Below are 12,072 nucleotides of genomic sequence, written 5' to 3'. Positions count from 1 at the left end.
CCACTTGATTTAATGTCGTCTCTTCACAACTCTTATGGCCAATAACTCTGACCATTTTACCTGCACCACCATAGGTGGACAAGGTTGTTTTCACCCATATATATATATATATATATATATATATATATAATGTGTGTATTTGAACAGGATATGTCAAAAAGGTGCAGATGGATTTGGACAAAATTTAGTGGACAACTCGGGCGTGTGTGACGAGGATGAATTTATTGGATTTTAGTGAAGATCTGGATAAGATAATTTATGAAGAGATTCTTCACCATTGAGAGATGCAAACATAAATCGATTCCCACCCAAATTCAATCGATCCCCGCTATTCCGAGTAACACAAATTTGATTGTAGACAAAGGATTTATTATGGGCATGCGATAACAGAAACTACTTGACTGAATCCTACAAATTGCAAATTTCGCCTTTGTTTGACTTGTATGCACTCATGAACCCCTGGATGGAATGAGTTGAAAACTGGTGGTTGTACTCGAGATGTGCCGAGGAGGATTTTAAGTGCTTAAAAAATAAAAAGAGATACTCTCAGGGGATTCAGGGTGGGTGAAGAACATAAATTCTCTCTATGTAAATGTATGTGGCAGAGCACCATTCCTGGTGGGAGGGGGTTTTACATACATGTCTTACTAAAATTCGCCAATTCTGAGGGAGTTAACCAGTCAGTAATTCGGAGGGAGTTAACCCGTTCCTCAATTCTGAGGTAGTTAACCACCAGCCATATGTGTGATGACTCTATTTACATCTCGCTGTCTGACAACATGGACCAACTTCGATCCACTCATCCCAACTCTCTCTCTCTTCCTCATAAGTGGTGATTTCAACTGTCATCATGCCAGCTGGCTGGGTGTGGGTACCTCTCTCACCAGCCACGGTACCTCAGCAAAGGACTTATGCGGCTCATTGGGACTGACACAATCTGTTCAATTTCCCGACCCTGATCTCAGTCAACGGAGCATCTTCTCTTCTTGACGAGGTTATGACTAACTTCCCTGCAAATGTCTGCTGTTCCTTTGCTCCAATCGGTTCATCTGATCATTTGCTTGTTAAAGTGGACATCTCTCTGGCCATTCTCGGAGAGCCTCCTCAGCGTCGACGAGTCTGGCATTTCACTCAGGATGACTGGCACGGTCTTCAAGCAGCCATAAATCATCTGGACTGGTCTACCATCTCTACTGCCTCTGACATCAACTCTTTCTGGGAATTCTTCCAAAGTAAACTGCTCTCTCTCATGCCCAGATTTATCCCATCTCGTCTTTCTCCTGTCCATGGTACACTGAATCTTGTGGTGAGGCAGTTGCCCTGAAACAACTTGCCTTCTCTTCATGGAAGGCAAATCCAACGGAAGGCAATCTCCGTTCCTTTCACAAAGCTCAGAACCAGTGTGTGTCTACCCTGAGGAGAGCCAGGAAACAATATCTCTCTACTCTCAAGACTGAACTCTCAAACCTGTCTCCCTCCTCCAAATCCTGGTGGTGTCTGGTCAAATCTGTTTCTGGTGTTAGTTCCCCTTCCATCCCCTCCCTTACCTCAAACAGCTAAACAGCTGACTCTGCATGTGAAAAAGCCGAATGCCTCAACTCTGTGTTTGCCTCAAAATCTTGTGTCCCGAACCCATCTCTCTCTGTACCCACCTTACCCAGTCGTACCCAGCTGCTCCTGGACTCTGTGTCATCTCCTGACAAGGGGGAAGTAAAAATCAGTTTGTCAAACCTCAACTCTGATTATGCAACTGGACCAGACGGCATCAGCCCACGGGTCCTAAAATCCTGCTCTGCCGCTCTATCTCAGCCTCTCTCTGTTCTCTTCACCCTCTCTTTTGATATAGGTCATCTGCCATCAGCTTGGAAATCAGCCAACATTCCCACGTTACATAAAAAGGTGCAAAAACAGATCCTAGCAACTACAGACCAATCAGCCTGCTCCAAATTATCAGCAGTCATGGAATCCATCATTGCTTCGGATATCAAATCCTTCCTCTTCTCCAATGGCTTGATCTTGGAACATCAATTTGGATTCAGACCAGGCCACTCTACTCTGGACATGCTGCTTCCACCGTCTCAACAATGGATGGAGGTCCTCATTGCCAAACAGGAAATCAGAGCTGTCTCCCTTGACATATCACGTGCCTTCGATACGGTCTGGCACCCAGCTCTGCTCACCAAACTCTCCTCCTATGGTGTCCATGGAAATCTCCATGCATGGCTTGCAGACTTCCTCTCTGGTCATAGTCAACGTATGGCCCTGAATGGATTTCTCTCATCTCCCCCTTCCTGTTCAGGCTGGAGTGCCTCAAGGCAGTGTTCCTGGCTGGCCCAGTGCTTTTTCTGGTCTTAATCGATGATCTCTCCGACTCTCTGGGAAATCCTCTCCATCTCTTTGCTAATGACTCCACTCTCTGCCGCTCCATACCTCATCCCTCAGATTGGCAGTCTGCAGCCTCCTCACTCTCTGCAGACCTTGACAAAATCAGACTGGTAAAACAAGTGAACATGTCTTTCAATCATGACATATATCACACTCTCACTTTGTCTCTCCGAAAAGACCATCTGGACAACCCTCCCAGCTACTTTCTGAATAATCCTCTCCAAGAAGTTATATCACTCAAGATTTTGGGTCTCACTATTTGCCATGATCTTTCCTGGGAAAACCACATTTCAAATCTGGCCTCCAAAGCCAGTTGCCGACTGGGCATCCTCCGTCGTGCGAAGTCCTTCCTTGGCACACCTGAGCTCCTCACCACATGGAAGGCTTTCATCCGCAGCTCAATGGAATACTGCTCTCCCCTCTGGGCTGGTGCTCCTGCCTCACACCTAGCTCGTCTTCACGCTGTTGAAACCAAAGCGTTCAGAAACATTGGAATCTCCCGCGATGAAGCTAACTCCAAGGGCCTTTCACTCACTCACCGCAGGCAGGTTGGTGGTCTTTCCGTCTTCTACCGACTCCTCTCTGGCCTTGCCCCCCCCATCTCTCTCTGGGCTCTGTCCCCCAAATATTCCTACAGGTCACACAAGATCTGCCTGCAACCCTCTTATGTTTAAACTGCCAAAATCAAGACTCTCTGCTCACCTTCACTCCTTCATTCCTCTTTTCTCCCGCCTCTGGAACAAACTCCCTCACTCTCTTCAATCCCACTCCACCCTCCAGGTCTTTAAAACAGCTGTTCACCACCATCTCTTATCTTCCCCCATCCAAAACCTTGATCTTTTCTACCCCCACTAATTTCACCCCAAATCCACTTTTTTGAAATACCAACTTCTGTCCTGGAAGTCCTTGGGTTTTATACTTCTCCCACCCCCCCCCCCCCCCACCCTTTCCCATGCCTCCTCCCCCCAAGCCCTCTCCCTCCCACACATCTCCCTCCTCTCAAATGTTGTGTTTGTGTGCTTCCCCTTCTCTCCCCATCTTGTCTTCCGCTCCCTCTTTTTATATATTTTGTTTGTCTGTTTGATTTGTTTGTGTAATAAATGTTATCTTTCACGAGCCTCGATTCTGTATACAAAAGAAAAGAAAAGAGGAACTGGGTGATTTGCCATAAATTGACTGTCAGAATTCAGCTTGAATTGTTGTACAGTCCTTGTACATGATCATTCGTGATCACGAAACAGCCTCACAAGCAAATCTGGATTTAATTACAAAATGGAGATGGGTTTAAATCAAACTAAAAGGTGGAACTAAATAGCGGAACCTTTTTTCATTCCTCTGCAGCCAATGGTTTCCAGTTGTCCGTCTGTCTCTGCGTCCCTCCTGTTGTCGGTTTGTTTGTTTGGTGTTACCACTATAACTTATAAACCGCTGAAGGGATTTCAGCCAAACCTGGGACAGGTATGAACTTGTATGAAATATAAAGCCGAGCTGAATCATTCTTGCATTCAATAGGTCAAAGATCACCCATCTTAGTCCTCATTTGAAAATCATATATATTGAACATACCTCAAGTTTGAAGCATCTTCTGTTGTCTGTTCTTCTCTTGTGCTCTCGCTCACGTGACCTTTAAGTTTTCATGTGACCGTTGAGATCAAATGTACTAGCTGGCTGGCTCACTTAAAGGAACATAGATGGGTGTTCCCAGGTCCCCTTGGGTTTGTGATGGCTTCTTCTTTTTTCCCATATAGGCTGCCAGATTGAGGGGCCATTGGTGAGCATCATAGACGACCTGAAATGCATGTCACACCTCTCAGGCCTCCGTCTTTGCTCATCTGCATTGGCTACTGAAGATCGCCAGGAGCTCGTTAAAGCCTGGGAGGAACGTGGCGGCACAATGAGTGGCCTTTCTTCCAAAATGAGCAGAAGTCTCATTCTTACGGCAAGCAAAGCTGAAACTGTGTGATTTGCAGAAAGGTTTTTATTCAGCAACTGAGTCGTGGACCTCTAACGATGCCACTGTCTGATGAACTTTTTTTTAAAACACATTCTCCAACATTTCTTAAACCACATTTACTTATTTATGACCTCTGGCACTTTGAAAGAACGCTGCATTTGTATGGGATATTCTTCGACTTATTGCAGGAATATTAATACCGGCAAATTATGGCGATGTTTTCTTAGTTGAGAGCTCTCGTGAATTGATAAATAACCATGTGTCGTTGATTGAATTATTTATTGGGCAGCTTGGGATGCGGTTGCTGAGTAGTGCGGGATGCACGTCCCATATCAGGTCTATGCACGTGTGCGCTAAACTACAGGTAGTGTGGCTCCCACTTGAGATTATTCTGGATGATAACACCAAGGAGTTTGAGAGAAGACAGCTTCTTGGCGGATAAGTTCGTTTAATTTCCAAGCTTGTGAACACCTCTGAATGCTGTCAAGCAAACTCACAAGGTAGTTCGCAACTGAACTATGCTTCCCCTTCATGTTGTCGTACTGTTGGCAATAGATGCCATGTTGTATATCTCTCATCACCCAATCGGCAATAAACCCGCTCAAATACCCATGCGATTGATTGCAGGTGTGACAGTGATTGGGCGGAGTTCATCATAATTAATAAAAGGGGTACTCTTCGGAACTGGGCATAATAAAACATACTAAGGCAGTTTTCCAAATCTGGGGAAACATCCAGATCTGAAAAACAAACGAGAAAGCATCTGTAAATGCAATGCCCATCCTCATCTGCTTTGTATTCAGACGACTTCTTCCGTATGCTAAACATAACAAACGGAAAAAAAAAAAAAAAACTGAAGATTTTCAGTGACCATGACCTTTTGACCTCAAAACCAATATGCTTCAATGACCCAATATGCAAACTGTTCAAATTTCAGGTCAGTCGGATGAAAATTGACGATTTTATGCAACCTTGACCTTTGACCTAAAAAAAAATCCACTTCTATCTTTTGATTGAACCAAGTGACCCAATATGTAAATTCTTAATTTCAGGTCAATTGCATGAAAATTTGACGATTTTATGTGATTTTGATCTTTTGACCAAATTTTGTCTTCTCCATATTCTCATAAAAGTTTGAAAATTTGATGACAATCTCATATGGTGGTTATCTATCACCTGGACAAACACACGTACGTAATTTGAAAACTCCGTCTCTTGCTGTGCGGGGAACGGACTCATTAAATATTTCGGTAAGAGTTTCCAAAGTCTCGTACGCAGATTCCTTTTGGAGTCGTGTAGGTTCAGCCGGATGGCTGGTTTTGGATGTATTGAGTTGCTTTAAACAGGTAAACATCAGATGTTGTTCTGATCAGGGGCGGTGGTGCTGGCAGATAAGGTGTTGACGCAGATAAATTTGAGAAAAGTGTTGTAGATTTATTTCATTTGCAACTTCAAAGGCCGATTTATTACTTTCAGTAAATGATGCAAACCTTCAGAAACGTGCTGCACAAGAAAGAAGAGGTGACTAGGGAGATGGGTAAAGTGGGACATCAGGCATACAAACAAAGAAATAAATGAAGAAAAAAAAATTACCCCACAAAGAAGGAAGGAAAGGTTAGTGGAGAAATTTTGGGTATGAATGATGAGATGTTTGGTGAACCGTCATGTCGAAGAAGGAAGAGTGGAAGAAAGAAAGAGTGGTGTTGGAAGGAAGAGTGGTATTGCACAAACCGAGGAAGGAGGTTCCATACACATTAGAAAAGAGGAATGGAAGTGAGCAATAAGCCTGGAATATACGAAATAAATAAATAAGTCTGCCAATAATTGTGGAAATTTTGTTTTATACTCCAAATGCAATGCGCAAGCAAGGTGTACACAAGTGTAATGTCCACGTCTGCAGGTTTGAAGTCTGCTACAGCAAACAGATCCATATCCACTCATCTCATTGACCTTTGACATGGAAAGGGGAAGTCTCCACACACAACAAAATCCATTTTTATGTTTAACTGTTTGATGCATCCAGAAGTAACTACACAAGCATGTTTATTGAAATATTTGTGACATTCCAAATCAAAGGCAATGTATAAAAGAAGAAGTAGAAGTCCTTTGCCATGAACACCATGGAAAGTTTTAAACAACAGCTTTTGTCTTGGATTTGAACACGTGAGTTTTCCAGAAGAGAAATGTCATATTTTGTTTGCTCTCCACATCCTGGCAATATCTTCCAGTCGAGCGTCAAGTACGTACGAGTGAATATGATGAAGCGGTACGTTACACGCAGGCACGCAACGAGATAGCAACAGGTGCTTGCACAGATTCATTTTGGTCAGCAAAGAACTGTACCGTACCTGCAATGCACAGTGGAACACCTCATTTAACAGGTATTACAGGGAAACAAATAACTTTGATGCAAAAAAAATAAAAAATATTCAAACATCTTTATTTAGTACCAGGAAATACAACCCGCCACTTCACCAACCGGGATATTGAGAGAGGGGAAGGGGAGAAAATTGTCTTCCTACTCATGTTCAATACGTCACATTCAATTGAAATGAAGTTGTTCCTCGATCATAAACTGTTTTTATACAGACAGACGGACAGGAACCAATTACTTAACCCAGCTCTTTTCCCTTCACGTGTGCTCGGAGTTACTATTGGCTAGAAAGAACGGGAACATCCACATAAATGCCACGGCTGCAAAGGCCCGTCGGAGGCTAGGTATTCTGCGTCAAATGGTTCACCTGGTCATAACCCCAACAGATCTCAATCATTTACAAGGCACAAGTCGGGAGCACAATGATGACGCCGTTGTGCATCGTCTTATCTCAAGTCGCCAAAGTAGAGCTCACATTGGTTAATGACTAGGAGGAAGGAGAGAGATGTAAAAGGGCACGTGCGGAGTATTGTGGTTGGGGCCAAACATTCCGCCATACTTGCGTATGGAATAAAAAGATGGCCCTTTAGTCCACAGATGTACGCATTCCTTTATATGTACTGGATATGATTTACCTGAGTCGAGTTCCTCTGTTATGACAGACGCGGCTATTGGTCTGTAATGCTTCTGCAAATGGCTTCCTGAAGATCTTCATCTGGAGAAGACAAGCAGTAAGAAGAAGAATGCTGGATGTACATTTTACAAGCTTTATGTTGGAACATGATCGCCGTAAGCAGCACAAGTACACACAATCAGAAAGCTCCTTACAGGTAGTTCCATAAAGGTGTATCGATTTATTCTTTGTATGGAACTATGGATGGAGAGTAGAGGGTTAGTGATTGGCTTATTCACCATATCATGTACCTGGGCCTCTGATTGTGTTGCTGAAATGTCACAAGGAAACAATATTTGGAAAATGTTTGATATTTAGTAAAGTTGGAGGTGGAAGGAGTTGGGATTACAATGACATGAATCCAATGATTATTAAATTATAGCTGGCAGCTCTGGAAATTATATAAATAAATGTATGCATCCGGTTCTTGTGTTTGGGCATCATCGCAAAAATGGTACCGATTCTCTTTTCAGCAATAATTAATATTTTATGTCTACCTGCAAGTCCTGCATCACACGCTCTACATAAGGGATCATGGACTGCTCCACCTGGAGTCTTGTGTTGGTCAACAGTGACCCCCTGCTCTTCGCATCATTCTCCGCCTTCCTGTTCACAAGTGCCATGTGTAGTCTACAATGTGATGCTGTGTCCATACCATCACTACTTGAGAAACTTGAGAAACGAGGTGCCAAAACTGCATCATTGGAGGTGTGGGTCCGCTTGTGCCATTGTTCCTCTCGTTCCAGATATTCTACAATGAGGGATAAAGGTGCAAACTTCTGCACAAACACGTTTAATGGAAAAAGATGCAAAGTTCAAAATCATGAATGGAGCAGAATTTGAAGGGGGGGTGGGAAACAACCCCCACCATTTCATTCATTATGATGTAAACAAACATACACAGGACAGGGCCTTCGGTGGTAACACGGCATGGTTGTGCCGGTCTAGAAAATACGAGTCAAGTTTAATATATATATATATATATATACTGAGTGCATGCTAAGTGGCATTGGCAGCAGGAAGATACACACTACTCACAATAACTTGCGGATATTGGCAGGTTCTTCGGTGTGGTTGATTTTTTGGATTAATTATGTTGAAAAAAAAGTTGTTGGTCCTAATTCCATGGTTATTAATGTGTGATAAAACACCATTCTTGATTTCAATACCCCAACCCTAACCCCTATAAAAAAAATAAACTCACTCCCACAATATCCCTAACTTATTGTGAGCAGTGTAGATGGCAGCACGATCAAGTGCTAGCAGTGGTTGTGGAGATGGGTGTAGTAAGAGGTGACGAAATCGGGAGAGAGAGGGGAGTGAAGGTTGATGGGAGAGCGGTGTTGCTCGTCAGAGGGCCATGTGGTAAGAGGTGGAAGGTACGTTCAATGTAGGATAAGATATAATTCACAATGCATTGCATTTTTAAGACTAGTACACCCGCTAACTACGGGAGCTGCAGGAAGGGTCATTCCTCTGGAGTATATAGATTACAGTCGATCTATGGTCTGGTCTCAAGAACATTGGGTGTGTTCATTTACCAAGTTTCTTGTGGAGAGATTGCCAAGTGATTTAAGCATTTGAGCAAGCACTCCATTCAAAACCGTTAAGGAATGGCTGGCTTGGCAAGCGCTAGCTAGCTGCTTGGTAAAGGAGCACAACCCGAGCTTCTCCCTTTCAGTTTCGTGTTAAACAGCAGGAGCGAGTTTCAAAAGTTCATGACGAAAAACGCCACGTTAGCGCCAGAAAGGGCCATGTTATTAACCCAACATTTGTGGGTTATGTAGAGTACAGTAGATCTTTGCTCAGTTCTGTAAGTAAACCTTACTTCACAGATGTCGGGATTCCTCCAAATTTCTTCATTCAGTGTTATAAAGAGCATTAGCGACTGTTTAAAAAGCTAATCATACGTGTTTGTGGTTTATAATATTTTTACTTTCTGTAGAAGCCGTTGCTCCCATGGAAACGCCATTATAACTATAAGCTATTTATTCATGTTATCACTGCAGGAAAAATGCCTTGGGAAAGTGGGACATTATTAGTATTAATATTGTTTTGTAATAACATTAACAATACTAGGGCATGCCCGTACTATATCTATATCTAAAATTATATCCCCCCCCTCTATTTACATGAAATGGTTTGGTCCAAAGCGAACGGCTTGCGAGTGGTGACAATCCCCCCCCTCTATTTACATGAAATGGTTCGGTCCAAAGCGAACGGCTTCCGGAGTTTGGTAAAGAAATCGCCATCGCGTACACAAACGCGCAGGAAAGCGAATGAATCGCAAATTCGTTTTTATTAGTTTTAAAACATCGTTTAACGCCAACATAGCGCCAACATAGTTTGCAAACGTGAAATAAATGAATACGCTGTCAAATGTGCCATCCGAGGCAGAGTGTGCCCGCCACGTTCGGCACACGCGATCGTTCGCTGCTCTCTGATTGGTTGAAGCGTTTTTTGGACATAGCTCGGTAGGTACTTGTCCGATTAATTACAAACCTTGAAAAGGCACATCCTCGGGTCCCCAGCAATATACCTGGCAAGTTTCAAGTATATCGGACCCGTGGTTGTCGAGAAACAGCGGTCACAGACACACAGACAGACACACAGAGATTGCTGGAATTATAGATAGATGGGATTATCATTAATTTTGTTATTCAAAGCGTCTTTGGAAGAATGCCACGATAAAGCTAATTTAACATTTATATACACCTCAATGTGGAACCCCATTGACGGCAATGGCGGGCAAACTCGCTCGGGGGGGGGGAGAGAAAACCCCTTTGGGGAGGGGGGCAAATTAATGCGCTACAACCTTCATTGTGTAACCCTTCGTCATCCTGTCAAGTTTGGTTGAGATTGGATAAGTAACGATAGAATGTATTGGCGTCAAAAATTAATCAGACAGACACAAATGGCGTATTTTAGTATGATGATGGTGGCACCCAGTTATGAAGTTTGGTCTTGATTCGGTGCAAGAAATCTTGAGAAACAGCTTTCACTTTAGTTTCTTGTACATAATACACACCCCAAATTTTGTTCACATATTTCTGCGTTTATTTTGATAAAAGTGTGTTTTAAATATGAGTGATTAGGGCATACATAAAGGACTTCTCCGATGCTCTGGGAAAAATCCTATTTCCTTTTTGCAGACTCCACGTTGTGTCATACAGTAGCCCTACCCACTGTCTGCTGATGTAGAAATGATGACACTGGCCTAATATATTAAATATGTCCTCCAATCCTGGAAAATGTCAGTCTCACCATGTCGCTCTGCAAGAAGAGTAAAATTAGCCCATCTATCTATTTCCTTGGTCAGCTGCTGGAAGATGTTCAGTCTCTTGAAGCTCTCGGTTTAACCGTCAGCTGTGAACTTTCCTGGGCTGACCATATTGCAAGGCTAGCCTCCAAAACCAACTGGGTATCCAACATCATTACAAGTCTTTCCTTGAAAAAAATAATAATAATTAAAATATCAGAGCTACTCAACCAATGAGGCTTTTGTCCGTAGCTCAATGGAGTGCTGCTCTCTGCCATGGGGTGGCACCCCAGCATCACATATTTCTCTGTTGGAATCTAAAGCTCTCAACATTATTGGAATCCCCTGCGATTATGCCAGAATGTAAGATCAGTTGTTCTCAAGATGGAAAAACATCGGTGATCTCTCTGGTTGATCTCCCTCTGCTCTTTCAGCCCTCCGACTCTTTCCAGCAACTCCCGGGTTGAAAACTTCCAGCGCCCCCTCTTTATTTTAAACATTTTTGTGGTCTTTTAAAGCACACCAACTATTTTGTTCCTCGCTTTTCCTGTTTGTGGGAACCCTCCTTTTTTAAACTTATTGTGGTCTTTTAAAGCACACCAACTCTTTTGTTCCTCGCTTCTCCTGTTTGTAGGAACCACCTTCCAGAGGCTGTTCCATTCCACTCTTCGCCCCGGATCTTCAAGCAGGCCGTGCACCTCCATCTCATGTCATCCCCCATTGACCCCAACGCAACCCTCTTACTTGCAGGTTGCTGAGCTCCACTGTTCATTTGGCCTCTTCCTGTTCGATCATTCTCTTGCTTAGTGTCAAACTGTTGCCTCCACTACCAGTTCATACTTTTCCATCACCTTGCTTTTCCATAAGTCTTGATATTTTAAAGAAAAAAAGGGAATTTTCATGCATATGAAAAAAAATAATCACTTTAATCGACAGACAATTTGACGATTAATTGTAACCCTTCACACATTTTAATCAAACTCTCACTATGGAAAATGGTTCATCGTAGCAACGGATAAGTTTTAAAGCAGGCTCACCCTCTCGATCTCGCTTTTTCGCGTTTCCGTTGTCAGTCGTGAGGCCGTGCCCAGTGTGCCAATTGTACAAATGCTCTTGGATAACACCTTGGACAGCCTCAAGCCACATGCCGCAGGAATGGCAGAAGGCCGAATAGTGGCCGAGAAAAGCACCACCGTGGATCCGGCTCATGTGAATCTTCAAAACGCTTTCCGTCTTGGACTTGAGGGAGCAAATGTGACAGTGGAAGCACAGCTCGCTTGCCTGAAACACACACAGTCTGGTGTCAATGAAGGCCGATTACCTAAAATTACCTGGAAAAACTACTGTGAGAGGCCCTTCTCGGGATGCAGTCATGACGTCATTGTGACAGCATCATCACGGCGTTCGTCCAGGTCAGCCAACTTTAT

At 43.3% G+C, this 12,072-nt stretch overlaps 2 protein-coding genes across 9 annotated transcripts in view; one reads left to right on the top strand and one right to left on the bottom strand.

The window, feature by feature from the left end:
* Positions 1-4,956, top strand: part of TONSL (tonsoku like, DNA repair protein) — a 117,124-nt gene extending 112,168 nt beyond the window's left edge. For 2 of the 3 annotated variants that reach the window (XM_068130248.2, XM_068130249.2), the window contains exon 27: positions 4,134-4,956. In XM_068130248.2, the coding sequence (XP_067986349.2) occupies positions 4,134-4,348 (215 nt within the window). In that variant the 3' untranslated portion in view covers positions 4,349-4,956. The remainder of the gene's footprint in view (positions 1-4,133) is intronic. The other variant, XR_013624907.1, reaches the window with a different exon arrangement.
* Positions 4,957-5,752: 796 nt separating this feature from the next.
* The window catches only part of ZNF451 (zinc finger protein 451), a 38,524-nt gene continuing 32,204 nt past the window's right edge, over positions 5,753-12,072 (bottom strand). For 4 of the 6 annotated variants that reach the window (XM_068130253.2, XM_078786437.1, XM_068130252.2 and 1 more), the window contains 4 exons: positions 11,683-11,926; positions 8,042-8,137; positions 7,349-7,428; positions 6,161-6,687 (listed from right to left, as the gene is read on the bottom strand). In XM_068130253.2, the coding sequence (XP_067986354.2) occupies positions 7,382-7,428; positions 8,042-8,137; positions 11,683-11,926 (387 nt within the window). In that variant the 3' untranslated portion in view covers positions 6,161-6,687; positions 7,349-7,381. Of the gene's footprint in view, positions 6,688-7,348; positions 7,429-8,041; positions 8,138-11,682; positions 11,927-12,072 lie in introns of all 6 variants that reach the window. The other 2 variants (XR_013624908.1, XM_078786436.1) reach the window with 2 other exon arrangements.

This window comes from Myxine glutinosa, chromosome 11 (genome assembly GCF_964187855.1).
Source record: "Myxine glutinosa chromosome 11, kmMyxGlut1.1, whole genome shotgun sequence".
In the NCBI taxonomy this organism is placed as follows: Eukaryota; Metazoa; Chordata; class Myxini; order Myxiniformes; family Myxinidae; genus Myxine; species Myxine glutinosa.
The sequence above is the reverse complement of the archived record's forward strand: the minus strand, read 5'-3'. Positions and strand labels throughout refer to the sequence as shown.